Source organism: Bombyx mori, chromosome 4 (assembly GCF_030269925.1).
Source record: "Bombyx mori chromosome 4, ASM3026992v2".
Classification (NCBI taxonomy): domain Eukaryota; kingdom Metazoa; phylum Arthropoda; class Insecta; order Lepidoptera; family Bombycidae; genus Bombyx; species Bombyx mori.
Window position 1 is genome coordinate 5,717,738 of NC_085110.1, and position 27,423 is coordinate 5,745,160.

The window sequence follows — 27,423 nt, forward strand, 5'->3', positions numbered from 1 at the left end:
ATTAAACCGTTGTGTCAGACTTTGGCGAACGTCTTCGCGATATCAAAGAAGAGGGCTGCCGTGGGGACGGTTCTCCTAATATGTATCTACTCCGTAAGGCAGTGCACTTGCTTAATGCACGAGTGCTTCGCGTGGAATCCGAACTGTTCTTCGATCAGGATGCCTTACGAGATGATGAAGTCCCAGAGCCGTATCCGTAGTAGTCGCTCGTATAATTTGCTTAACGCTGGGAGGAGGCAGATCGGACGATAGCTCGCGGGATCATTTTTAGGTTTTCCAGGTCCGCACGCTTATCCAAAAAAAATTTTTTTATGGCGAAATTTTTAACTGAACATACATACACTGAACAACTAAACATACATTTAAGAGAACTTGTTAGTCGCCGAGTAAATATAGACGTAGATCAAAATCCACACCCAAGGACCGAAACATTTTACTGTTTTAACTAAATACATATTTTTAAATATGTAAATAAAGAAAAGCTCAGAAATTTTAGAATGAGGAAATAAAGTCGCATCCTGAATATATTATGATAGAAAATATTAGCGATCGGCCGTTACAAGTAAAACTGAAATGCGAGTGGTACACATTTTTATGGGTTGATCATAAACTTTTATGTGCCTCACTCTACGATTATTTGTAATAAGACATCCAAATTTATACACATGAATCGAAATGAACATTTTTAATGTCAACAAACAAAATGTTAATTTTAGCAAGTTTTTATGAATATTTTTTGTTCGTATTTAGAATGAAACATTGACCGAGAATTACAGTGTAAATGTAAAAATACATTTAGAAATATTGTATTCAGTAGCACGCGACGGTGATGTGTGAAACTGAATATATAATTTTGATCGTGTTTACGCAAACATGTTTAAAGTTGTTTTTACGATTCAGTTGCGAAAGTGCATCAACCAGTATCGCATGTTCGACAAATGAATTTCACAGCGAATAGTTAAATGAACGTCAGAAAATAGTATCAACAATGCGGTAGTGGGATACGAACTTACGAGCGTGTAGCGTACTGCGGACGGAGTTGCGTCGTGGCGGAGGGCGGGCGGTTTGCGCAAGCGCGTCGCGGACGGGCGTGACGCGGTACTCCCGCACAGCTGACGCCAGGGCCCCGTGACGCGACGCGGCCACGCATCGATTTCGCGCACGTCGTCGTGGAAATCAGTCGGATAATGCCACACGTCGCTATTTAGTGAACAAAGTGTTACCTGTAACAGAGTGCACGTCTTGCGTATCCTGCTCGATCCCGATGATGGTGAGACGAAGCGGACGTTACACCGTGAACTGGCGAGGATTCAGAGACTTCGCTTTCGGTAGTAAGCCTCCTGACGAAGGTTAGTTTTACAACCAACATTCTTTGTTGGTTAGATAGTTTAAACTCCCTAATTACTTGAACAAATCAAATAAAATACCTATGCAGCTATTTATCCGTGACAAATCTTGCGGATGAATAATTTCATAAGTTTTTTATATAGGAATATTACCATTTTGGCAATGTTACGAACACAAAAGTGAACACGAAATGAATAAATGATTAAGGAATCAGTTTAAACTTACTCGTGGCAAGACTGATTGTTTCATCCAAATGTTTTTTTTTTTCATTTTAGCTATTTCGTCCTTTGCTAATGTTCATTTTCCGAAAGCGGCCCCAGACTTATCATTTTCCGTTACTAATTACTTATCTTCTCTAAGAAAGGTTCAGCATATTTTTAAATAACATTTTTTTAACACAAAACGTGTCATGCGAAGTATTCACGATCGGGAATGTTTTTGATAGATTTAAATAAATAAATAAGCAGGGGATAACAACTTTAATTCTTGGCTGGAAACAATGGAATTTAAATGAAGCATTGAATTAAAAACTGGCCGTCCGTATTAATATTAAAAACCGTAAAGTATTCGAAACATCGCAAATAATAAAATGACAATCAAATCCCGAGGTTAAATCGTAACATTAATTTTGTCTTTAATTAAGAATTAAATATAATCAAACGAAATTGATAAGGTATTTAAAAAATAAATCGCTTTTCTTTGATTTCCAGTCGGAAAAATTCCTTGAATATACACTTTAGCACCTCATACTGCTAGTTTTACTTGATTTGGCAAAGATCCCACAAATTTCTACTTGCAATTTGTTAAGGGATAAAAATATAATAATATACTATTTACTAGAATCCTTTTCGGGTTGTTGAAGCACTGCAGTACAAGGATAGTGATATCTAAATAACGGCTGGATTCAATATATTTTAAAACTAAATCTATCCACTATAATATTATATTATATAATATTTCTACAGTTTACGAATAATTTGAAAAGGGTAAGAAAGAATAAATGGAAAGACAGTCCAAAAAAACAAAAAGAAAACCGCGTTAAATAAAATCAATAGTCTCGTTTTTGCATCATTCAATTACCACTAATCGATGCGTTTTTGTTATAATATTATGTTATAATACAAAATCCTAGTAGAATTAAAATGTGGAAAAACATATATTTTTAAAGCTACTTTTAGAAGTGAAACGGTAGGCAGTGGCTTGGCTCTCCCCCTGGCATTGCTGAAGTCCATGGGCACTAGTAACCACGCACCAGCAGGTAGGCCGTATGCTCGTCTACAACGGCAATAAAAAAAGTAACTAATCTCTTTTTTAAATTATTTGATTACCCACGGGTGCGCTTAGCATTTGGCTCACAATAGTTATGTTGTTAGAAAAACAAAATTATTATTTAATAGCTTTAAACTCCGTTAGTTACATTCGAAAACAAAAATTAGTCAATTCGATTAAAAAGTATTAAATTTTATCGATTTTTGTAATTTATTATTTTGAAGATAACAAAAACATAAAGATTTGACCTATAATCATTTAGACAACGAGGTATAAAGACGCCATTTTAACGTTATGGCAATTAAAATCGTATAGGAAACTTCAGCTAAAGAATAAACACATAATAAATTTAAAACAATGGTCGAAGCAGAGCCTATCAAACAACCAAGGAGTTATTGCCATTGTTTGACGTTAGTTTAGTATTAGTAGTAGTAGTTTACCCATCAATAATATTTAACAGTATTTTCATGAATACACGTGAGATTAAACGATAAAAGTACTTGGTCAAGAACATAATAATATGATTCACATAATTTTTGCTAAGATGGGTGGACGAGTTCTAGGCCCACTTGGGGTTAAGTGGTCACCGGAGCCACATACACATCAACAACGTAAATGCCACCACACACCTTGAGTCATGGGTTCTAAGTCTCAATTTTTCAGTACAACGGCTGCCCCATCCTTCAAATCGAAATGCATTACTGCTTCACAGTAGAAATAAGCATGGTGGTTGTAACTACCAACTCACAAGACGCCCTACCCAACGCCCTAACCAATAGTAGCGGTAATTATATTTTTTTGCGAGTTTTATTGCACGATATTACTCCTTCAATTCGTGAAAGTAATTCGTGAACATTTGTTAAGTACGTATTTCATCAGAACAATTGGTACCTGCCTGCTGGATTCAACCACCGGCACAGTCGCATCGCTACGTACCAATTACCACTTTAAATATATAATTACAGTGGTCATCTTATCCCGCAGGCCAACGACGACTCGACTTTAATAATTACCGAAAACTAAAACAGCATTAGCGCCAAAATAGGATTACGTAGGGAAACTACGTTCACTTACTACGCAGCCTTTTCCTTTTAGGGTTTTCAGAATTCTAAAGAACAAGCAACTGGGGGACGTGAAAAATAAATCATGTAAATATCACATTTAAATTAACTATGTTGTTACGTTAACGCGCTATGTTGTTAATCAGTTATAAGATACATACTCTTCGCGTTTGCTTATTTTCTATTCATGTGATAATAATTAAAATGAAATCCAAAACATCGACGGATAGTTGCTAGCGAACTTGATCAGCACATAGAAAAGAAAACGAACCTACGTACAAAATAAACAGATATTTGATAATTGAGGCAATTTAATTATCACTAAAGAAAAATACCGCAACGATCAAATTATCTCTCTTTTTAATAGTTCATTAACCCTGTCCTATCTTTCATGCTAAGATAAATAAATTCAGCGTGTGAAGATTTTCATGCCAGCGAGCCTGTATACATATGTATGTATATACGGGCTTCGGTATGATACAATACTATACTATATACTAATAGTATACTATATACAAGATGGTCGATAATATAAGGTCAACCTTATTACTTCCTTTTTTTATTCCCTACCTAATTGTTGGTAGCCAAAGGGACTGTTCCATTCCAACTTCGCGCGGACCGGTAGATGAGCTCACGGGCTTAACCTGAGAGAATTGCTAACCCTAGCCTTAGCAAGAGCAGTGCTTCGCTGAATCTACTACCGGATCGGAATCGCGACCCACTGAAAAGATCCGACGAGAAACTCCGTGGTTTGTGTCTATGGGCTAGTTAGCTAGCCGATGCTTGAAGAGCCTAAAAGCAACGAGAGTGGATTCAGGAGATTCGACAAGACATGTTTTGGGCGACGGCGACGATAAGAGGGTTGTCGTCCTGCACTGCTTTTTTAAAGTAGCATTCTGACGCTTCTCTAAAATACTTACGTATCGGTTATAGATTTAGGTCGTCGTGAAGATCTACATTCCTCACATACCACGGTATCCCCTATCCTATCCTGCGGAAGCGGGATTGGAGAGAGTTAATATGTGTACAGGCCGTGTGAGCGAACACTACACTTGCATAGGTCATGACGAAACGTACGCAAGTTTTGTAGTGTCACCTTGGTACGAAGGGACAATTTACTTCGCGATACTACTACTACATGAGGTAGAGTCGACTGAACAGGAACGCGGCTCTATCGCGTACTGACTTAATGTGGGGACCAAATGCCGTCACTATGTCAAGGGTGACGCCTAAGTTTATGGCCTTCGGAGTCCACGGTATGGGCTGGCCAAAAGTTTTTATGGTGAGAATGGAGCTATCGCGCCTAATTCGAGACGGGATATTTGCAGTGGAGTCTTGGAATCGGCGGCGTGCAATAGGCACTACATTCTTGTTCAGAATTTGTTGTTAAGTTTTCTAATGCCAAGGAGCTACCACTAGACTTTGGTAGTGCAATATCTGCAGAACTAATAATACTATTAAAAACAAACTCGACCCTTTATGATTTTTGGACCTATTTGTAAGCGTTTCTTCTTTTGTAACAAACAGATCTTAATTAAGTTAAAGAAATGCAATATAAATTCAAAACTTATTTATTACTAGCTTTTGCCCGCGACTCTGTCCGCGTGGAATAGTTACTTTGGCATAGCGCTAAATTTTACCCCCCACTTCATTTACGTAGAAAGTGAAGATATTTTTGAATTATAGAATATTAAGGAGCTATTTAAACCCCATTTTGAAACATTCTTTATTGGTGCTCCACTTATATTGGTCTTACCGTGATGTTATAAAGAATAAATTTTTTTATCGCGTAGAAAATTGTTCAAATCAAGAAAAAAATTGTAGTCCGTTAGATCAAAGTCTGGCGAATACGGGGGGTGACGAATAGTTTCTAATTGCAGTTCCTGTAGAGTTAAAAGGGTTTCTCGTGCTATATGAGGTCTCGCGTTATCATGGAGCAATAATGGTAAAGATCGATTCATGAGTCGGGGCTGTTTCAGTGCAAGTTTTGCTATCATTGTTCGGAGTTCGGCACAGTAGACATCTTCCGTTATTGCTTGACTAGATCGGAGTAAGTTATAGTAAATAAGACCATGCTGAGACCACCAAACAGTTACCATTTCATTTATATTGTAAGTTTTACTTTAGGACACTTGCGACGTTTGACCTGGGATCAACCAATGCATTTTTCGCTTACGGTTCCAATATTCCGTCATTTCTGTATCAATTCAACAAGGTAACACAAGTTTCAACCCGCGTTTCTTTCTGCAGATCAGTCAAATCATGAGGCACCCATTTTTTCATTTGTTTTTTATTGATTAGACGCAAATGAGTCAATATGTAAGGTAACGTTAAACCATGCCGCTAATTTTTTATTTTTTTTTGCTTAGATGGGTGGACGAGCTCACAGCCCACCTGGTGTTAAGTGGTTACTGGAGCCCATAGACATCTACAACGTAAATGCGCCACCCACCTTGAGATATAAGTTCTAAGGTCTCAAGTATAGTTGCAACGGCTGCCCCACCCTTCAAACCGAAACGCATTACTGCTTTACGGCAGAAATTGGCAGGGTGGTGATACCTACCCGCGCGGACTCACAAGAGGCTTCCACCATCTCTTTCAATTCATTGTTATTCACATGTGTGGGTGGTCTTCCACGTGGTTCGTTCTTCAAATAAAAATTTCCTTCACGAAAGCCTTTAAACCAAAATCGGACAGTGCGTTCATTAGCAGTCCCCTCTCCAAACGCAACCTTGAGCTGTATCTGCAGCGTTAGTTCCGCACCGGAACTCGTCTTCAAAAATCACTCGAATTTTCGAAGTATCCATCTTTCTTGTCTAAGCTGAATAAAAAAAACAACTGAAAGTCGATAATCGAATGGTGCAAATTTTTTAAAAGAAGAACCTCATAGGTACCATTTGAAAAAACTTTTACTAAAAAATTTCAAACCATGAAGGTTCTATGTCAATTCGAAGTACCTATTACAATAATACGGCAATTTCATACTTTAGCCCCTATAATTATTAAAACCACGACATTTTCATATTAACTTGAAGTCGCTTTAATATTTATTTACTTTTTATTTCAGAGATAGAAGAACCAAAACCGGCTGAAGACTTGGCAAATCATGAAGTCATATTCCTCAAAAGCATTGTGGAAAGTCCGGATTTCGCAAGGAAGTATGGTGTAAGGGTTTTTTTTAAATCATCGAATTATTTTTAAGTACTTCTTTTATTACTAAAATTTTATGAGAATCATATTGTAACATACTAGTTTTGTGCATCATAATATTATTATAGTAATTTTTCTTCACAAAATAAAAAAAAATATCGAAATGTATAACTATTAACACGCATTGTCTGTAAAACTGGTACCTAGAAATATCCATTTACATAGGTATATTATTAGTGCAGCTACCTACCACTTACTAAAAATAACCCACAAATAAGGTGTCTCAAGAAGACGTCGCCTAAATAAGAAAGCAACAGAATCCTACTAGTATTGTAAAGTTTATATTTCCTGCTTTAACACTTAAGATATATTTTTATTTTGGTTATATATTTACTTCTCCCGCCCAGAGCATCTAGTATAACACCTCGAGGTTACTCGAATAGGTGGGGGAAAAAAGTACACTCCTTACTTTTCATATGCTCAGCTCTCTGTGTTGACTGTTCGAGAGCATCAAAAGCCCAAATCATTTAGGCACTACATCAAAATAATAGATCGTACAATGTGGTGTACAGATCTCTGCAATCAGCATGACGTGCTTTTAGTAAATTTGTTGTAAGATATGGCAGTTGGAGTATGTCTTCCAATAAGGGCAACTCTTCCTCAGTAGGTCATATACCTACATTTATACTGTTTCGTTTTAGCTGCTTAGTATAGGGCCGTGTTGTCAATTTATATGGATGTCCCCTCAGCTTTCTCCGATACGTTTTATGTTCAACATTCTCTGATACGTTCATCTGTTATGTTTTATGGTAACATTTTTTGGAGGTATATTTCCGTAGTAATTGAATATATGTTTTTTTTCTTTTAAAAGGATACTCATTCAATATTCATATTTTAATATGATGAGTTACAACACTCGTCACAGGGTTATTATGCCGCACGTCCGTACTTTTACGTAAACCATTTCAAAATTATTATTTTTGTAAAGTAATCTGTTTCGGACACTGAAGTAGGAAACCTAGTTTCGGAACATAACGGCTGACGTTTGCTGTCATACGCGTTGTTATGTTGCTCAACTCGTAACCAGTTAAACACAGTGCATCATTTAAAATCTGAAATCCCTTTCTAAATGATTTTAAATTTCGATCTTAATTACCCGTACTTAAGAACTATATTTCTAAATCTCAAAGAAGCACAGTATCTGTCAGTTACTTCATTATGTCTGATTTGCTGGAAAACAATTTAAATCAACATCAACATTCAAAGGCATCAAGCAGAACTGTGAAAGCGGACTAGGTGGGTCTGTTTTTTTGTTTGAGCCTTTCGCGTAATAGAATATATTTTTTAACTTTAATTAGAATGTAACTTAATTTAACAGCATTTTTCCGTCAATCAAATACCAAGAAAAGGTCGTATTCAAGTCTTTTCATTCATGATGACTAAAACACAATGTGCCACGCCTATGTATTTCAAGTTGGTGCGCCTTATACCAACCAACAGACCTGTGTTGGTTTTATGTTAATTACCGGTGGATGGTGTGATTACAGTGTGCTGATTCAGAAGAGGACCTGCTCGTAAAACCCGTATCGCTGGGCAATGTAAACATAATCAGGTCGCTAAGTGAGTACCGTGGAAACAATATACGGACTATTGAGCAAGCCGAACTAGCTATCATTGTATCCAGGGCACATTTTAAGGTGAGCATTCCCATATTTATTAATTAATATGAAGTTGAACTACCAGGGGTTTAAAAAAATATATACTGTGTCCAAAATAACGTTATTAAATAATCTCGATAACTTCATCTGAAAGTGGTTTGCAGTAATGTATTCAGATGAGTTTGCGTCAATATATTATGACTATTGTAAATTCTGTTGTTAGTTGATTTAGAAACTTGTCAATATAAAAAACACACGATTTTGTTCAATCTTTAAGTGTAAATATATCATGGATTAAACATGTACTAAGACACCATAAAAGTAAACAAGATAAAAATTTGTAAAGAGCTATTTAAAACTACTTTTATTCAGATTTTTGAAATACGTAATCATTTAATCAGGATAGAATATTTAGTTAATAATATTTTTTATTTTTATTGTAGGCACTAATAGAAGCTCATGACCAAATAGGTAAAATTTGGTTGGAAAGAGGATCTGGTATAGATGACAAGTTGATACCAAACGAATTTCCTGACCTGATAGAATTTTCAAAAGAGAGTCCCGAGGGTAACGGAGATATGCCTATAGAAACAGTAAAAGTTGTAGGTCTTAGAAAAGTACCAGGACAACCTTTAGGTTTGACTGTAAGTTTTTAATAGATTTTGAATTATTTCATATCAGTAAATCCCTCCCAACGAATATGTAATTCCTTTCATTGGATACATACATCTAAATATTTTTAACAAAGATCTTATGCGCTTTAGGAATAGAATCAGTACTGTCAATACTGGTGGAATAATCCTAAAGTTCACTAAACACCACCAAAAAAGAAATTAAAGGGTTCTTTTTTTTGATGTATTTACAATAACACAAGAATTTCTGACTTTATTGGACATGTTCATAACAATAATTCACATTATTGACCAAATCAAATTATTGGAATAAAAACATTGTATGTTTTTTCTCTTTGTAGGTGACAACCGATGAGCATGGACAGCTTATTGTTGCAAGGATACTTGCAGGAAGTGCAGCAGCAAAACAAGCCTTAGTATCTGTTGGTGATGTTCTACTGGAGGTAGACGGGGTTCACATTGAATCAGAGGAGCAACTGAAGGAAGCTGTAGCAAAACCAAATGATAGGGTCACTCTTAAAGTTGGACCTAACCTTAAGGAAAAGAGCTCTCAGCTAACCAATAAGTTAACTGTAAGTAGTTAAAAAATATACACTCCGAGGTAGTCAAAAGTGAACTGATATGGTATTTATAGATCTATCCCATCTCAGATGCACAATAGGTGCACAAAATTCGACCATCTGTTCTGATGAAACCTGTGAAAATTTTTGGGAAGCAGCATAGCAGCAAACTTCCTAACCCAAAAAAGAGCTTTGTTCCTTTTAAATGAACTTTTCCATCAAATTTATGTACTATATTATCATAATATGTAATCACAACAACCTGGCTTTCATAATGTTTTATCAGAAAAAAGTCAACAAACAGATTGGTATCGTACAACATTGTTTCCCCTACTAGCTTGGGTGATAGAAAATAGTAGCAGTATAGTAATATAATATGTATAATACTAGGACAATGGTAGTAGTAGGAGTTGATCTGTACATTTTACTGAGCTTATAGTCCACCAGGTGTTAAATGGTTACCAGAGTGACCAGAGCCCATAGACACTATGTGAATGCCATCATCCACCTTCAGACACGTGGCCTGCGTCTCAATCTGAATATCCTCTGATGTCCATGAAAATAATGAAAAAAAGTTCTTTAATGGAATATTATTTATTTTTCAGTGCTATGTAAGAACACTGTTCGACTATAACCCAACTCAAGACACCTTAATACCGTGCAAAGAAATAGGATTAACATTCAAGAAGGGTGACATATTACAAGTACTGTATTAATTTTTTTTTGTAATATTTAAGTTAATTAGTAATCATTACAATGTTTTTTTTTTTCTTTTATTATCTTAATAAATAATAGAATGACACAGCATATTCTATTTATGATAACCTTCCGTGTCTTATCGTGTAAATAGTCAAAACACTTTAATTTCATAAAAACAATAGAAAGCTCGCAGAAAAGTACAACACCCTTTCATTGTTTTTTTTTATAGATTTCTGATAGAAAGGACCCAAACTGGTGGCAAGCAAGTCACGTCGAGAGGCCCGAAATAGTAGGTTTGATACCGTCTCCGGAATTAGAAGAACGAAGAAAAGCATACGTCCCACCCGAGGCTGACTTTGTACATAAAATCAGCATTTGTGGAGCACGGGTAAATACACCTTTTTTTTGTAACGGACAGATAGACGAGCTTACCAGGCTATCAGACTCCGTAGACAACACTACGCTATTGCCGTCACTATGCTAATACCTTGAGGCAGGAGGTCTATGTCTCAATCGTATCGTACAACTGTTGTCCCAACCATCAAAACAACCAACCACCAGACCTTATGCAAATTTATTTATATATTTTTCGGATTTGATTTTGTTGAAGCTGTGCGACTGGTCCATCGAAGTCTTGGACTCCTGGACTTCGGGGCTTTAACCCATGGCAAGTCGTATATATGTAGCTTGATATGTACTCGTATCAACAACCGGGCGACTTGTCATCGGGCCACGGATTCATTATGGTCATCGAGTACAAGTTTAAGCTACAATTGGACTTTATAAAATACTAGCTGTACCCGTCCGCTTGGCTAGGCATTTAAAATTAACATTATTTCTCACCCCCACAAGGATTCTCATCATTAATGGCCCCGGAACTGGTGTAGGAAGTCCAACACTCATATAAATATTAACCTATCCATTAAGTACATGTATTTTCTACATGGATACGAAGTTTCAAGTGAATCGGATGCCATGGTTCAGTAGTTATTACGGAACATCCGTAAAAACCACTGTAGATTTATATATTAAGTATAGATATTTTAAACTCTGTATCACCCTCAAAACAACCTTTTTTATTATAATTTGACGAATTTTTAATAAAACAAAAAATATATTAGAAAGAACCAACTAACTAACAGATTGAAACTAAATATAGTACTGTACTCTAAAATATCCATTTCAATATAATTATTTCAGTATTTATCATACTTCCTATAAACGTCATCATCGTAATATTTATATTCGTTCCTAACATTAAATCAAAACATTGAATGAGTCAGCTGAACGTCCTATAACTCAGGGCCTTGGGTATATTACAATAATAAATCACAATAAACATATCGAAACAGTGAATTCACACGCTCGATTCGTGTCAGCATTTGCGATCTTTAACATTCGCACGTTTCGCTGAACAAACTAAAATTCGTTCGATTGTTATAAACGCGGAAATAAACAATGGAAATCACTAACAGCAGAAACGTGTTTCATTAATTTTTTTCATGTCTCTTTCTTACCGGTTGGTCTATTGGTGGTTAGCTTTAAAAAAATCTTTCGTAGTTTGGAGAGCATTATTAAATTTGTTTTTGAAATGATTTTATGAATTTTAGTAATTCTATTACGTTTCTTTTTTCATTATCCTACCACGTCGGATTGGCACCACATTAAAGTATCGTCGCTGTCAAACCAAAATCTGCTATGTGCAAAAACTTTATTGTGAATTAACGAGTAAAAACATTTTCGTATAAAATTTTATATAAAGGTGAATTTTTAAGAACTATATCAAATGAAAGCTATCGTAAAATATTAAAGACACTATCTATACTATAGCCACATAACAGTTTATACGGTCGATAGGGCTGTGAACTATCCGAAAAGGTCAAAAGGTGCACATAGCAGAATTTGGTTTGACAACGACGGTATGCTCATATTATTTGGCTCCAAGTTTCTTATCCGGGCGTAGCTGTAATAGCTCCTTAGACCACCAGCGAATAGTTAAGGAAAATCTAAGTTTTATAAATTACTGCTTTTTTTTTCTACCTATTCTAGTGACCTCGAGGGGTCATACTAGATTCGCCGAGCGAGTAGGTGAGCTCACGGGGCTCTAACTTGTGGATTTTGGTAACACTAGCCCTAGCAAGAGCAGTGCTTCGCAGAATCTACCAGCGGATCGGAAATGCGACCCACTGAGAAGATCCGAGGCGAGAAACTCAGTAGGCTTTACTGCCTTGCGTTAACGTGTTATAGTACGAGTTATTGGTGGTGTTAAGTTAGTATATAATCTGAGGGTATCGACATTTCCCACTGATGTTTGTAACACAGGTTTTCCTAGCATAAAAGTCAGGGAATATTGTTATTGTGTACCTCATAAAAAAGCCATGTATACTATTAAACTAGTGTTATGAATTCTTGTACGTGTTTGTATTTTAAAAGGCTTGGATAAATATTATTATTATTATTTATCTGATTACGAAAGCCACTAAACACCAGTGGGGCTGGTCTGCCCGTGTCTAATTATTTTCATGTACAACAAAAAAAACAAATTAAAAATTTTATCATGACATAACACTTTTACATCACTGGTCTTGTTACCATCGCGACGGTGTTGCGTCATGGACACTTTGATAATATTACCGATTGAAAAACTAGCTCCGGTGATATGCAAACAGTATCTATAAATTGCCTTGACCTGCAATTAATGCTGACCTGATGATAAAAAATGTAAAAAACAGATCTTAATTGTTCAGAAAAACATGTAAATAGAAAGAACTATTGTTTTTAACTATCACTAATTTTAAAACAGCATATTTTTACCTTGTTTTATTCAATTTCTAGTTGTGTAGTTTGATATCCGAGCACAATTCTATAAAGAGTAAATAAAATATTTATCAGCTTCCGAATTGACTTAACGGGGGCTACTTTCACACTTTTTCTGATATATTTATTTCTTATTTTATCCATTCTTGTCACTCCACACATCCATCTCAACATTCGCATCTCGCTGCATGCACCCCTCTTTTAACGGTAGGCAGCGACTTGGCTCTGCTCCTGGCATTGCTGAAGTCCATGGGGCACTGTAACCACTTACTATCAGGTGGGCCGTATGCTCGTCTGCCTACAAGGGTAATAAAAAAATTTAAAAAAAAATTGCTTTACTTTCCTCGTTCAGATACATACAGCACGACAGTTCTGTAGGGACCACAAATGTCCCTATAGCAACTAATAATTATATGTAGGTATGTGTTAGCGGTAATTATAATGCAATGATGCTACGTCAGTCTCAGGATTGTCGAGCTGTCGATAGCACGTTACGTTATAATCCCAATATACGTTAGTCACGTAACTGAACACGTGTCTTATTAATCCTTGCTCGATATAGAGACTCAACGCTGTTCAATGATCGTTTTCTAAAAATTTCCCCTTGTTCAGATATCGAGAAAGAAAAAGAAATTTGTTTACGAGTCGCGGTCGTCGGTGCAATTGGAAGGGGCCGAGCTGGCTCTGTACGAGGAAGTGGCCCGCACGCCCCCCTTCCTGCGGCGCGTGCTGGCGCTCGTCGGCACGCGCGGCGTCGGCAGGAGGACGCTCAAGAATAGGCTCATACAGGACTACCCCGACCGGTTCGGGGCGGTCGTGCCGCGTGAGTCATCTGACAACTAACGTTTAGAATGTCAGCTTGGTCCTGTTAGAACCCGTTTTTTTTTTCTGGCCGGGTCCGAAACTCCTACGAAGTAGGACTGGTCCGCGACCGCGAGACCGGTCCAAGGTTTTTTTCAGGACCCTACCCACTAAACGACTCCCCCGATAGTTAGAACCCCAACTCCACGGTTTTGTTTATTGCTTGTATAGGCAGACGAGCGTACGGCCCACCTGATGGTGACTGGTTACTATTGCCCATGGACCTCAACAATGCCAGGGTCAGAATCAAGCCGCCGCATACCGTGTGAGCCCAGAGAGATATTAGTATGCGACTGTTGGTATTTTGGAAGACAACAGTGCTTGAATTTTTACTTTTATCTGAAGGTGTAAAAGCAAATTTTTAGTTTTAGTTACCTTATACAGATCATAACAAAAAAGCGTCACTATTAACTTTTGAATTGAAAACTTTAGTCCCTTATTAGAAACTGTACCGAAGATGACATGATTATTGTTACCCAACTACTCGGATGCTCAATAGAAGGATATGTTGTGCTCAGATACGTCCCGTCCCCCGAGGCCGATGGAGGAGAACGGTCAGTCGTACTGGTTCGTGTCGCGCGAGGAGATGGAGCGTGACGCCCACGCCGGCCGCTTCCTCGAGTACGGGGAACACAACGGGAACCTGTACGGCACCCATCTGGACTCCATACGAGCCGTCATCAAGGAAGGTATAATAACTCGCCTCTTGTCTGGAGCATTTTTTTTTTATTGCTTAGATGGGTGGACGAGCTCACAGCCCACCTGGTGTTAAGTTGTTACTGGCGCCCATAGACATCTACAACGTAAATGCGCCACCCACCTTGAGATATAAGTTCTAAGGTCTCAAGTATAGTTACAACGGCTGCCCCACCCTTCAAACCGAAACGCATTACTGCTTCACGGCAGAAATAGGCAGGGTGGTGGTACCTACCCGCACGGACTCACAAGAGGTCCTACCACCATCTACTGACGTCACACCAAAAAATTAACGTTTTTATAGCCAAATAATCCCACAACCTCTTTGGCAGTTCAGTGTGTGATCCCACCCTTCAAATTAAGACAAACGACTGCTTTGCGGCAGAAAAATATGTAAGATTGTGGTAGTTACCCGTTCTGGCCAAATACTATGCTCCCTGCCATTAATAAATAATTAAGCAAATTAATAATTTTTCGTATGGGATCTATGTTACCCGTTGTTACTCCTTCCTATTTTGTTAAGAGCGTATTTACCAAGAAGAAATCGTTCCTGCTCGCGGGATTTTTTGCGACTTGTTTCGAGAATATTTTAAAATGCATTCAAAATACTTGTGTAGCCAAATACGTTTTTGGGTATCAGGACTGTTTTTTTTTTTTATATTATTGGGTAAAAAAAGCATTAATAAAGTAAAACCTCGACCCTAGATATGGACGGGCATAATTTCAAATGGAATATTTCCAAACGTATTTGATTCTAAAGTACTGAGCCGTTTTAAAATTAGGATTTCCTTAAATTATTGTTTAAATAAACATTAAACACTGAAACCATATACGAATGTTAAAATAGCTTTACAAAAATTATACCAGATCTTATTGAACTTATAGTAAATACAACATATTTAGATTAATAGATGAATTGAATTTTTCACTTTTATTCTCAGTGAGATTATAAATTACGTGATAAAAAAAACTATTAGCTGATATATTTTAAAACGTAAATGTAGTTTGAAATCTTCGACTCGCCAAAAACGAAGAAATTGTCATAATATTATCTGATAATCGAATAATCCATCCCTACCCCTTATTATCGTCCACACATATTCGGAATGGCGAACCAAACTTACCAGCACTGCCATTGCTTCATTACTTTTGCTCTAATCTTCAATATATATATAAACACATATATATAATATAAATGTACAATAATAAATATATTATTATAATATTATTATTATTTGTTTTTCTTTGTATTTCAGGGAAGATGTGCATACTAGACTGTGCTCCGCAATCTTTGAAACTGTTACACAACAGCAGCGAATTCCTGCCGTACGTCGTGATGATAACGGCGCCTGGTATTGAGCAGCTGAAGAATCTCACTCACGCCTCCAACCGAAATTTGACCGTAAGTTGTGAAATATTCATTTAGTGAATACATAGTTCGTCGCATCGATTAATTATCCTTGTGCTTAAAATTGTTCGTGTCAGAATTTTTATTTTATTAAATAGGTACCTTTACCTACGTCTTCATAGATTAAATCGTTAGCGTTTGACAGCGCCTGCCAACCTGAATAAATTATCTGTGCACTTTACATAAAACGTCACGTAGACTTAAATTAAAAAAGCTTTTGAATTATTTTATAAAAAAGAAATCACCCAAAAAATTCAATGCAATAAAAGCAAAATAAAATCAACAAAAGAAATGTTTTTTTCATGTTCAAGTGCTATTCATTTTTACTGACAAATGGTATTTGGTCGTTTCGATGTTCACCAAATACCTAAACATAAAAGCCATTAAGATACGAAATATTTTAATAAATTATACAATGAATTTTATTTTATCATTGTAGTGGACAGATAATTTAATAAGGTTTATTCGAATGTTTTTGATCGTTTTACTGGCTGCAATACAAATTGATGCTTGTAAACCGTTATGTAGTATTGATAGTACTCCTAGTTGATAATGCGATAGTAGTTTGAAGCATTTTTTTTCCAATTGAAGCGAAGCTTCTCGAGAATAAAAATAAAAATCATGAAAATAATTTCGTTACTGTAATACGTATTCATTTGAGCTACGATAAATACAAATATATTGTTCTGTGACAATAATGCATACCAGTTTAGCATTGACTTCATATCTCAATAAAAATAGCTTCTTTAGTCGACTGAATGCGCATTAGGTGTTGATTAAAATAGTGTCACTAATCCGGCACTTCCAATACTTCTAATAAATAACCCGACACTCCCTGATCATCGTTCTCGTCGAACCCATCGCTTGCGATGTAGGGCTCGGCGAGTAAATTAACCTACAGACACAGCCCACTGAGTTTCTCGCCGGATCTTCTCAGTGGGTCGCGTTTCCGATCCGGTGGTAGATTCTGCGAAGCACTGCTCTTGTAGGGTCAGTGTTAGCATCACTCCGGTTTGGGCCCCGTGAGCTCACCTACTAGTTAAGGTTACGCTGAAATAGCCTCTCAAGGCTATCAGCTTAGGTAGGAAAAAAAAGTGTGCCACGACCTTAATCCGGCACTTCCAATACTTCTAAATAAATAAACTTTTTTACTGGTAGTAGGACCTCTTTTGAGTCCGCACGGGTAGGTACCACCGCCCCGCCTGTTTCTGCCTTGAAGCAGTAATGCGTTTCGGCTTGAAGGGTGGGGCAGCCGTTGTAGCTATACTGAGACCTTAGAACTTATATCTCAAGGTGTGTGGCGCATTTACGTTGTAGATGTCTATGAGTTCCAGTAACCACTAAACACCAGGTGGGCTGTGAGCTCATCCACACATGTAGGCAATAAAAAAAAAATAAAAAAAAATACGACCCATTAGTTATCAACAGTTCCGGATTAGTGAGACTAGTGCATTAACGCATTTTTAATTGTTTTTTTTTAAATGATTTGTCGTATCGTAATGAATGTGATTCCGGCGTTCGCTTCGTGTAGTTCGACAGGCAGAGCTCCATCCGCTACAGTTCGAGACGCGCCCGCACGTTAGAGTCGCTTGCATCCCTTTACGAAGTAAGTTTGGTTTGCCTTTTATTATTTCGTCGTTGCAAATTTAAAATCTCCTAAGTGACAGTTTACTTGTTGTTATTTTTTATGTATTTTGTTAGCTTCTGATGTGTATTGTGAGCCTATTAAAGAAATGCATAAATAAAAAGAAAGTTTTTGGGATGCTTCCGTCATCACCTTCTACCACCGCAGATTTCCTCCATACCACCTAGAGCCGCTCCTCAGCGCGTTTTCAGAGCCAAAATGATGTTTTCATATACATATTATGAAAGTTATTTTGAATACCTATACTCAGCAAAAGCTCACATGTGCATATCTCAATATTTCACTTTATTACGCGTCAATCTTACAAAAACCCAGTGTCGGTTTGCATTTTATTGTAGATCAAAGTAAATAAGAAACTATATGCATTTTTTTTTGAGTAGGTAGTTTTATTAGATTTTCTCGAAAACTATGTACACATAGGAGATTTCAAATTTGCAACGACGTTTTTTATTATTGAAAACTAAAAATTATTTTTGTTGTGAATTCTGCGCATCATTTAGTAATCTGTAGAATTAGCCAGGTGAATCGAAATTGGACTGTAACCACTGATATCCGAAGGCTGAGATTTGTTTGATGTATCACGTGCTCTAAGTCGTTTTGTTATTGACATTTAGAAGGGGAAAAAAACAACTGGTAAACTGAGGAGAAAATATCAATTAATGGTTTCGTCTTTGTATATTTTTTTATATAGGTAATTCGGTATTTAATACCGAGAAATTCGATTTAATAAAAATTGTGAAATGTAAAACTTTTCAAAATAAATACGTACTTAACACGTGCTCACGCGTCACGGCGACCTTGCGCGAAATATAAAAAAATGTACCCACCAAATATGTTTAATTCTTGTGCTTAAGCCGTATTAGAGGCGCAGGCCCAGGTGGATAAATACCACGTTACGTCGTTTGAATTATGGATTAACCGTTACACAATACAATTGAGAGTCCGACCTCAATGTCTCAAATCGGGTGACATTCACGCTGTTTTGTCTATGGATTGCGGCTACCACTTGACGCCATTTGAGCTCTGACTTCGTACATACAACTGCGCGATCATTAAATAAACAATTGTAATATGTATAAACTGTATTTCTTGACGCGTCGCAAACTCGCCGAACGTATAAACAAATTAGTTTAGTAAATAAATCACATTTTACTTGACATTTTCGATACCTAATCCTTTCAAGATGATTTGTTTATTAACCTAGTTACATGGTATAGATCTTTAATATGCCAATCTAAAAACAGGAAGAAGATTTGAAACAAACTCTGGAAGAGAGCGCTCGAATTCAACGACAATACGAGAAGTACATAGACTTTGTGATCACTAACAACAACTCCGATACAACCTTCTCGAAGATCTTAGACGCATTGCACGCTCTCTCTACCGACCACCAGTGGGTGCCGGTCAGCTGGATATATTAAACAAAAAAAAAAACATTAAAAAAACTGCGACTGAGCAAAAAAAAATCAATAATTACCACAGCACATTATTGCCAGACTTAAATTTTTATACGCGCACATAATGTTAATAACTTACGTGATGTCAATACAATAAATAAATTACATACCAAACAGCAAACGAACGTAAAAATTACAAAAAAATGGAAGCGATCTGTATAACATGTTGATTTGTCTTCTAATAGTTGTATGGTTCCGAATTGGAGACTTAAAAGGTATCGTTCATTACAATATAATTATAACAGATATAATTACAACTCTAGAGTTGTATAAATTGATATGTCTGTTTTTAAACAACCTACCTACCTAGATGGAAATTACTTTCAAGTTCAAAAGACAAGTTAGACTACCTATGTGATTTTTTTTATTTTTTTGCCGTGTCTTTTAGTCCTTCCAGTGGAATTACAAACCCATGAAAGGTCGCAGTGAGCAACCACGAAAATATGTAATTATTTAAATGAAATTTATAATTACTTTTTTGCAATATCTTCTAGTAACTTTGTCGTAACAAAATAAATCAATACGTTATAAGCTTATTATAGCTAGTTGAAATAGATTTAATTTCATTCAGTTATGTACCTCTCTACTTAGATAAACGGTAAATCGCAATTATTACCAAAATGTATTTCTTTTAAATCTCACTATTATTATAAAAAAATTAAAATTATATTTTACCATACAGCAACGAGTAGTGTATTATCTATCATTTTCGAAGCAACTAGTAAAATTAAGAAATGTTACCATGTTTAAAAATAATCTTTATATTGCAATAAAACTTACTTTTTACAAAATTTCATTAATAAATTGTATTTTAGTAAATTAAAGCATTCGATTTGAAATTAAAAAAAAATAGCACAAAGCTGCTAACTGCTTTCAATTGACATCACCTTTATTATGTATATCATTTATGTAACCTAAATATAAGGAACGAGACATCACAGGTACTACTGGATTTATTTAAACACACGCATGTGTATAAAACAACATGAAAAGTATTATCAAGTGTACAATAATTATAAAAAATATCATATTATACAATAATATAAGTATTGTTAAGTATTGACAGAACGTGCCACATAAGCTTCGCAACGCAATCTTGGGATAAAACGAGTCATTCCATACAAAAAAAATGTGATTACAGCTATCTTAAGCAGAGCGAGCTTCTTTTGTTAAACTCTTTAATCTCTCTCGTGAATCTCTCGTAAACTAAATCTCACTCTTGAAATTATAATATCATATTATTTTGCAAAGAGAAAGTCCCACCTTCACAGAGATGAGAAAATGATTAGATTTAGGATGTTAGGAATAATGAATGAACGATTGTATAATTGTCATAGCATAGGCTATGACAAATAAAAACTGTTAAAAATATAGATTTTTAACAGTTTTTGTAAGAAGCATGTTGCATTTAAAAAAGAACACGCTTTGATTTTGGATATAAAGTGGCAATTAAAAATGTTATCATAGTTTATTTGCAATTTAATATAACTGTTTTTATAAAGTCTGTATCAACGGTGGAGAGAAATCGATAGTTTTATTTTAGAAATAACTATTACGATGTATTTCCGATTGATTTATATTGTTAATAATTCACATCACAATAATCACACGTTTATTTCAATTTTTATTTATTTATATTAAAGGTTTTGTAGAATTTGCAGTCATTCACTCTTTAATGTTATTATTATGGTGCCGATTATTTTGTCTCGGCTTAAGATTTATTAATTTTAGATTTAATTTAGTGTTTACATTCCGTCCATTTTCTTTTAATATTATAATATAATTATAAATGTTTTGTATTTTTTTCCCAATTTAGCATTATGTGATCTTTTATTTTTCTTACTTATTTTATGTAATAAATGCAAGCTATTTGGAGTAAAGCATGTTTTAATTCCTTTCTATTCATTTTATCTACGTTACGTTGTGACGTGTTGCATTCTTGTGGTGACGGGCAGATGTTTTAAATATATTCGGATCGATGTGGTTCAAACCCGTCTCGTTATTGACAGACGCCGAATTATTTTCACTATCCGCTTTTTCAAGCAGGTGTGGTGCTAGTAACAAGAAAAGTTGCTAGAACAATGAAATTAGTTAGAAAATGAAATTTTAATTGAAAATGTGTTATCGAAAACGGTCAAAGCTTCAATACTTACTTCAGCCCATGGGATCATTGGCAAATTAGCGAAAGCTGCCTGCCACCCTGGTAGCCCCAGATGCACGAGAGCCATTCTAAAATAGTGCGTGAATGAATCTGCCAACCAGCCCCAAGCGCCTTCGCGAGTTGCCAACCATATAGACCATGATCCGCCCGTATAAACTAAACACACCTGGAAATTGAAAGTTTCAAGAAACTTTGCATTCGTTCATGCCTAATAATTGACGTTTCGACGTCGTAATAATCACACGTTTATTTCAATTTTTATTTATTTATATTAAAGGTTTTGTAGAATTTGCAGTCATTCACTCTTTAATGTTATTATTATGGTGCCGATTATTTTGTCTCGGCTTAAGATTTATTAATTTTAGATTTAATTTAGTGTTTACATTCCGTCCATTTTCTTTTAATATTATAATATAATTATAAATGTTTTGTATTTTTTTCCCAATTTAGCATTATGTGATCTTTTATTTTTCTTACTTATTTTATGTAATAAATGCAAGCTATTTGGAGTAAAGCATGTTTTAATTCCTTTCTATTCATTTTATCTACGTTACGTTGTGACGTGTTGCATTCTTGTGGTGACGGGCAGATGTTTTAAATATATTCGGATCGATGTGGTTCAAACCCGTCTCGTTATTGACAGACGCCGAATTATTTTCACTATCCGCTTTTTCAAGCAGGTGTGGTGCTAGTAACAAGAAAAGTTGCTAGAACAATGAAATTAGTTAGAAAATGAAATTTTAATTGAAAATGTGTTATCGAAAACGGTCAAAGCTTCAATACTTACTTCAGCCCATGGGATCATTGGCAAATTAGCGAAAGCTGCCTGCCACCCTGGTAGCCCCAGATGCACGAGAGCCATTCTAAAATAGTGCGTGAATGAATCTGCCAACCAGCCCCAAGCGCCTTCGCGAGTTGCCAACCATATAGACCATGATCCGCCCGTATAAACTAAACACACCTGGAAATTGAAAGTTTCAAGAAACTTTGCATTCGTTCATGCCTAATAATTGACGTTTCGACGTCGTTATTCAGTAACTACTAATACCCTGACGGAACGCTTAAAAAACACAAAGTTACAATATTGTAACAATATGATATATATTACAAAATACTCTTCGTAAATTCTACCTTGCCGATGTATCTGCAGATATCTAATTCAAAAACTTTGCTTTTCGTATTTAAAACAGGTCTCGGACCAGTGTTTTGTCGTGTCATTGAAAAGTCTAAAAGATCTTTCAGTGATGACGACAGACACAGCTCGTTCAATGTATTAACTCGAATCGAACCCACCGGTAAAATCTCATCGGCTGTAACAAAAGACAAAATTAAAAACTTATAAACACGAGCAATAAAAATAAAAACAAATCGAAAAACTTTCCAGAATACTTGTAGTGCCAAGTTAGCTGAAAACCGTCACTTGACCCATAGAAGTTCCTAAGATCTTCGGGTAGTACAGCGGAATGTCTTTGTTCCCAATTAGACAGTGCTACTCTATCACAAGGTGCACGACGTTCCACGCTTACATTACAAATTCGTGGATCTGACTCTGAAAAATGTTAGATATATTAATACCTTTTTTTAATAATTACCGGAGCTCATAAACACTGCAGCATTAAAACAACAATCGTGTTCAATAAACAAAAAAAATTGTACTTAAGTAATTCGAAACGGGTAGCTTTAACTAAAAACCTCACGATGACATTTGCTTTAAATTTAAAAAATGATTGCATTTGAAATGCAACTAAAATACTTCGAATATTTTAAGGTGGATGACGACATTCACGTTGTTATATCAATCTACACCAGTAATATAATGTCAGGCAGACCGCGAAATTCTCTTCCGATTGAAAACAAACAAACAGCTCCGAAATGTCGGGCTCCATCATTGTTACGAGACGAAAATTAGGCAAGTTTTAAGCACAATCGTACATTCTTGAAACAAAAAGATTCGTCAAAAAGTAAACTACACACTAAATATTTTTATTTGTAAATCTTTATTGCAACTTTACTCTTTTGATATACAAATTATATATATATAGTCACTTTACCGAACTATTTTTAAAAACTCTAATCTAAACGTAGTGTCTACGCACAGAGAAAGAATCATAGTTGGGATAAAGATTATCTTTAAAAACGGTATTCGTAAAAACATTTTCAATGTGGATTAAACACATTTTCAATATGGATTAAAATTCAAAAAATCACGCTGTTACACTATAGGTAATGCGACCTTCCTTACTTTTACTTAGGGGCTTAATCAAGCCCCTGATATTGCTGTCATCCTCAGGCGACGGTAATGATTCGTGACCAAGTGTCCCTAAGCTCACCTCCCTACAATGTTTATTTAAAAAAAACTTACTAAGTGAAGCTTTTAACAACGAGAATGAAAATGAATTTCAACCCCTAAACACCTACGGTATTGTCGTTTAAGGGAGTGTCGATTGCATTCCCTTTGCCTACCCAATAGGCGAATCAAACAACAAAAACCATCGAGTAGACGAGTACGATGGGATTGGTATGGATCACAAGTTTATAACCTAATTAACCTACAATTCCTACAAAATAACATTAAAACTGTCAGAAAAAATAACTTTGGTTCATAATCATAAAAACAGTGGTAGAAATTATATTATAGAAATAAGAACACAATTATATACAATAAAATTATTGTAATAATAACAAATGCAATAATAATAGGTACATGTGTAATTAATAGTAATTATTCTGAGCATAACACATAAATATGAAGAATTCCAACGCAGGAGTTTGTGCAATAAAAGATGAATATGTGTTACAAAAATCCAACATAATTGAAGAAAAATCATACAATCTTGAAAAACGTAAACTAGATGAGAGTTCCGCTTCATTTGATGATAACAATTTAGAATTTAAGAAAACTAAAATAGAAATAACTGAGGATAAAAACGATTCTAAAACTAAAAAGCGAGGCCAAAACAAATCTCGACCAAAAATATTCAAAGATGGCAAGGAAAGCAAACCATGTCCCACTATCCTTGATGTCGAATCTTCAGAACAATTGAAAATTTGTCAATATAATAATTGTAAGTTTATACATGACTCAAAACAATTCCTTAACAGTAAACCTAAAGATATTGGAGATCAATGCCATGTCTATAAAGTTCGTGGAAAATGCCCGAGAGGAATTGCTTGTCGATATGGTTCCGATCATATCACTGCTGATGGATTTAATATAGTTAATAGAGAAAAATTTGATCAATGGAAAGACGACACAAAGAACACCTTACAGCCCTCTCTTCAAACACAGTTGCAAAAGAAAAAATATAATTTTGATTTAGCTGAAAAACTTGTGAAACATCTAGACACCAGAAATAAGTCTGTTGACAAAAATTTAAATACTAGTGCTGATGTTGGTGAAGATATCAAAATTGGTGCCGTAACTGATGAAGACTTAATTAAACTGTTACCCAGAGAGAGAAAAACCATTGACTGGAACAACAAGCTATATCTTAGTCCTCTAACTACAGTAGGGAATTTACCATTTAGAAGAATTTGCAAAGAATTTGGTGCTGATGTAACTTGCGGTGAAATGGCATTGTGTGAATCATTATTGAAAGGATTAAAACAAGAGTGGGCACTGGTTAAAAGACATGAAACTGAAGATCTATTTGGAGCTCAAATATGTGGCAATAATCCTTACATAATCACTAAAGTTGCACAATTATTACAAGAAAATACAGAGCTTGATTTTATAGACTTAAACATAGGGTGTCCCATTGATTTAATCTACAAAAAAGGTGGAGGAAGCGGAATGATGCATAGATTACCTGCATTAGAAACCTCTGTTAGGTGTGCTTCAAAGCTATTAAGTATACCATTTACAGTAAAAATGAGAACAGGTGTATATCAAGATAAAAAAATTACACACACTATTGTACCAAAAATGTCAAACTGGGGTGCATCTCTGATCACAGTTCATGGAAGGTCTAGAGAAGCAAGGTATACAAAGTCTTCAGATTGGGAGTACATAGAAACATGCGCCCAAGCAGCAACACCATGTCCAGTATATGGTAATGGAGACATTTTTAGTTATGAAGATTATGTAGAAATGAGAAAAATTGCACCAACTGTCAAAGGTGTTATGATTGGACGTGGAGCCCTTATAAAACCATGGATATTCAATGAAATAAAAGAACAAAAAATATGGGACATAAGCAGTAAAGATAGATTTGAAATTTTGAAAAAATATTCAAACTATGGATTGGAGCATTGGGGTAGTGACACACAAGGAGTCGAAAGTACACGACGATTTTTACTTGAATGGCTATCTTTTTTATATCGATATGTTCCTGTTGGACTATTAGAAAGGCCTCCGCAAAGGATCAATGAAAGGCCTCCTACTTATTTTGGTAGAGATGATCTTGAAACATTGATGGCGTCAAGCAACTGTACAGATTGGATAAAAATCAGTGAAATGCTATTAGGTCCTGTTCCAGATGGTTTTCAATTTCTACCTAAGCACAAAGCTAATTCTTATTAAATAGTTTGAAATGGGCACCTGTTTTTTTTTAAATCTAACTATAGTATATTTTCATTAAAACTTTAGATAATTACAGAAGAATAGTAAATATAATCCCTTAATAGTAACGCGATTCTCAGTCCAAAATTGTAACCTCACAAAACCTGAATCATTAATAGTACAGTAAAAACATACCTAGTAGTTTAGTTACGCCCAAAGTAATATTTTCATAAAAAGAATCTTCTGAAACTAAATCAACACAAAAACTCATGTTTAGTGTAAAAATAGACTGTAATAACAAAATTAAATGACAATATTCTCCATAAATAGATACTACTTGTTAATGCTATGGTTACCAAAAAATTACATTAAAAACATGACAACGTATGAAAGAGACCTGTACGTATTTTTTCCGCTTGCTACAACTAGGCTGACGTCGAAGTTTTGAAGTCATAAGACGACGAAGGATAAGACGTCCGGTGCATTCGTATCGAGCGATGCACCGGTGTTCGAATCCCGCAGGCGAGTACCAATTTTTCTAATGAAATACGTACTATCAAATGTTCACGATTGATTTCCACGACGAAGGAATAACATCGTGTAATAAAAATCAATCCGGCAAAATTATAATTTGCGTGTTTATTGGTGGTAGGACGTCTTGCGAGTCCACACGAGTGGGCACCACCACCGTCTATTTCTGCCGTGAAGCAGTAATGCGTTTCGGTTTGAAGGGTGGGGCAGTCGTTGTAGGTAGGTACTGTAAAAACTGAGACCTTAGAACTGATGTCTCAAGGTAGGTGGCGGCATTTATGTTGTAGACGTCTATGGGTTCCGGTGACTACTTAACATCAGGTGGGCCGTGAGCTCGTCCACTCACATAAGCAATAACAAAAAATAAAAACTTGAAAGCATTTAATGGTGGATTTCAGTACTATTGATGACCGTTATGTGAATGACCTCTTCAACCAAAAAACAAGTCTTTTTTTTTTTTCTCCTACCTATGTTGATTGCCTTGAGGCTATTTAAGCTTCACCGTAACGTACTATACTGTAGGTGAGCTCACAGGGTTCAAGCCGGGAGTACTGCTAACACTGGCCCCAGCAAGAGCAGCCTATATCTATCGCCGGATCGAAAATGCGACTCACTGAGAAGATCCGGCGAGAAACTCAATGGGCTATTTTTTTATTATTATTGCTTAGATGGATGTACGAGCTCACAGCCCGCCTGTTGTTAAGTGGTTACTTGAGCCCATAGACATCTACAACGTAAATGCGCCACCCACCTTGAAATATAAGTTCTAAGGTCTCAGTTTATTTAGTTACTGTGCCGTCTATGGGTTAATTTACTCGTCGAGCCCTTCGTCACAAGCGACGGTTTCGGCGAGGACGGTGACCGGTGTTTGAAATACCTAAAAGCACCGTTAATGGATCGGGAGGATCCGTAATGTCGACTGTTTACCATTCGGTCCACAGGATCGGGTATGTAATTTCTGATGGCCACG

The 27,423-nt window shown here is 35.9% G+C and overlaps 3 protein-coding genes across 9 annotated transcripts; 2 read left to right on the top strand and 1 right to left on the bottom strand.

Annotated features, from left to right (window-relative positions):
* The first annotated feature begins 903 nt into the window (after nt 1–903).
* Nucleotides 904–21,140, top strand: LOC101735630 (protein PALS2). Of its 3 annotated transcripts, XM_038021852.2 has the most exons (12): nt 904–1,349; nt 6,745–6,842; nt 8,375–8,524; nt 8,929–9,129; nt 9,459–9,689; nt 10,283–10,381; nt 10,606–10,764; nt 13,806–14,016; nt 14,573–14,743; nt 16,007–16,152; nt 17,690–17,764; nt 19,048–21,140. In XM_038021852.2, the coding sequence occupies exons 1-12, from the start codon at nt 1,265–1,267 to the stop codon at nt 19,222–19,224; spliced, it is 1,803 nt and encodes a 600-aa protein (XP_037877780.1). In that variant the 5' UTR covers nt 904–1,264; the 3' UTR covers nt 19,225–21,140. The 3 variants fall into 3 exon arrangements, with proteins under 3 accessions (XP_037877780.1, XP_037877781.1, XP_062524085.1); XM_038021853.2 differs by lacking the exon at nt 17,690–17,764; XM_062668101.1 differs by lacking the exons at nt 904–1,349; nt 6,745–6,842 and adding an exon at nt 8,218–8,236.
* Nucleotides 19,998–27,028, bottom strand: LOC101735901 (tubulin polyglutamylase complex subunit 2). Of its 5 annotated transcripts, none has more exons than XR_009972909.1 (7): nt 26,118–27,028; nt 22,811–22,970; nt 22,553–22,731; nt 22,209–22,382; nt 21,899–22,128; nt 21,414–21,587; nt 19,998–21,333 (listed from the first exon to the last, which is right to left on the bottom strand). XR_009972909.1 is itself a non-coding variant. In XM_038021856.2 (5 exons), the coding sequence occupies exons 1-5, from the start codon at nt 26,191–26,193 to the stop codon at nt 21,967–21,969; spliced, it is 759 nt and encodes a 252-aa protein (XP_037877784.1). In that variant the 5' UTR covers nt 26,194–27,028; the 3' UTR covers nt 21,667–21,966. The 5 variants fall into 5 exon arrangements, 1 of the variants encoding a protein (XP_037877784.1); XR_009972908.1 differs by lacking the exon at nt 26,118–27,028 and adding an exon at nt 23,251–23,450; XR_009972910.1 differs by lacking the exon at nt 26,118–27,028 and adding an exon at nt 23,078–23,213.
* On the top strand, nt 23,804–25,958 carry LOC101735770 (tRNA-dihydrouridine(47) synthase [NAD(P)(+)]-like). Its single transcript, XM_004933626.5, has one exon. The coding sequence runs from the start codon at nt 24,168–24,170 to the stop codon at nt 25,941–25,943; it is 1,776 nt and encodes a 591-aa protein (XP_004933683.1). The 5' UTR covers nt 23,804–24,167; the 3' UTR covers nt 25,944–25,958.
* Nucleotides 27,029–27,423: the final 395 nt, after the last annotated feature.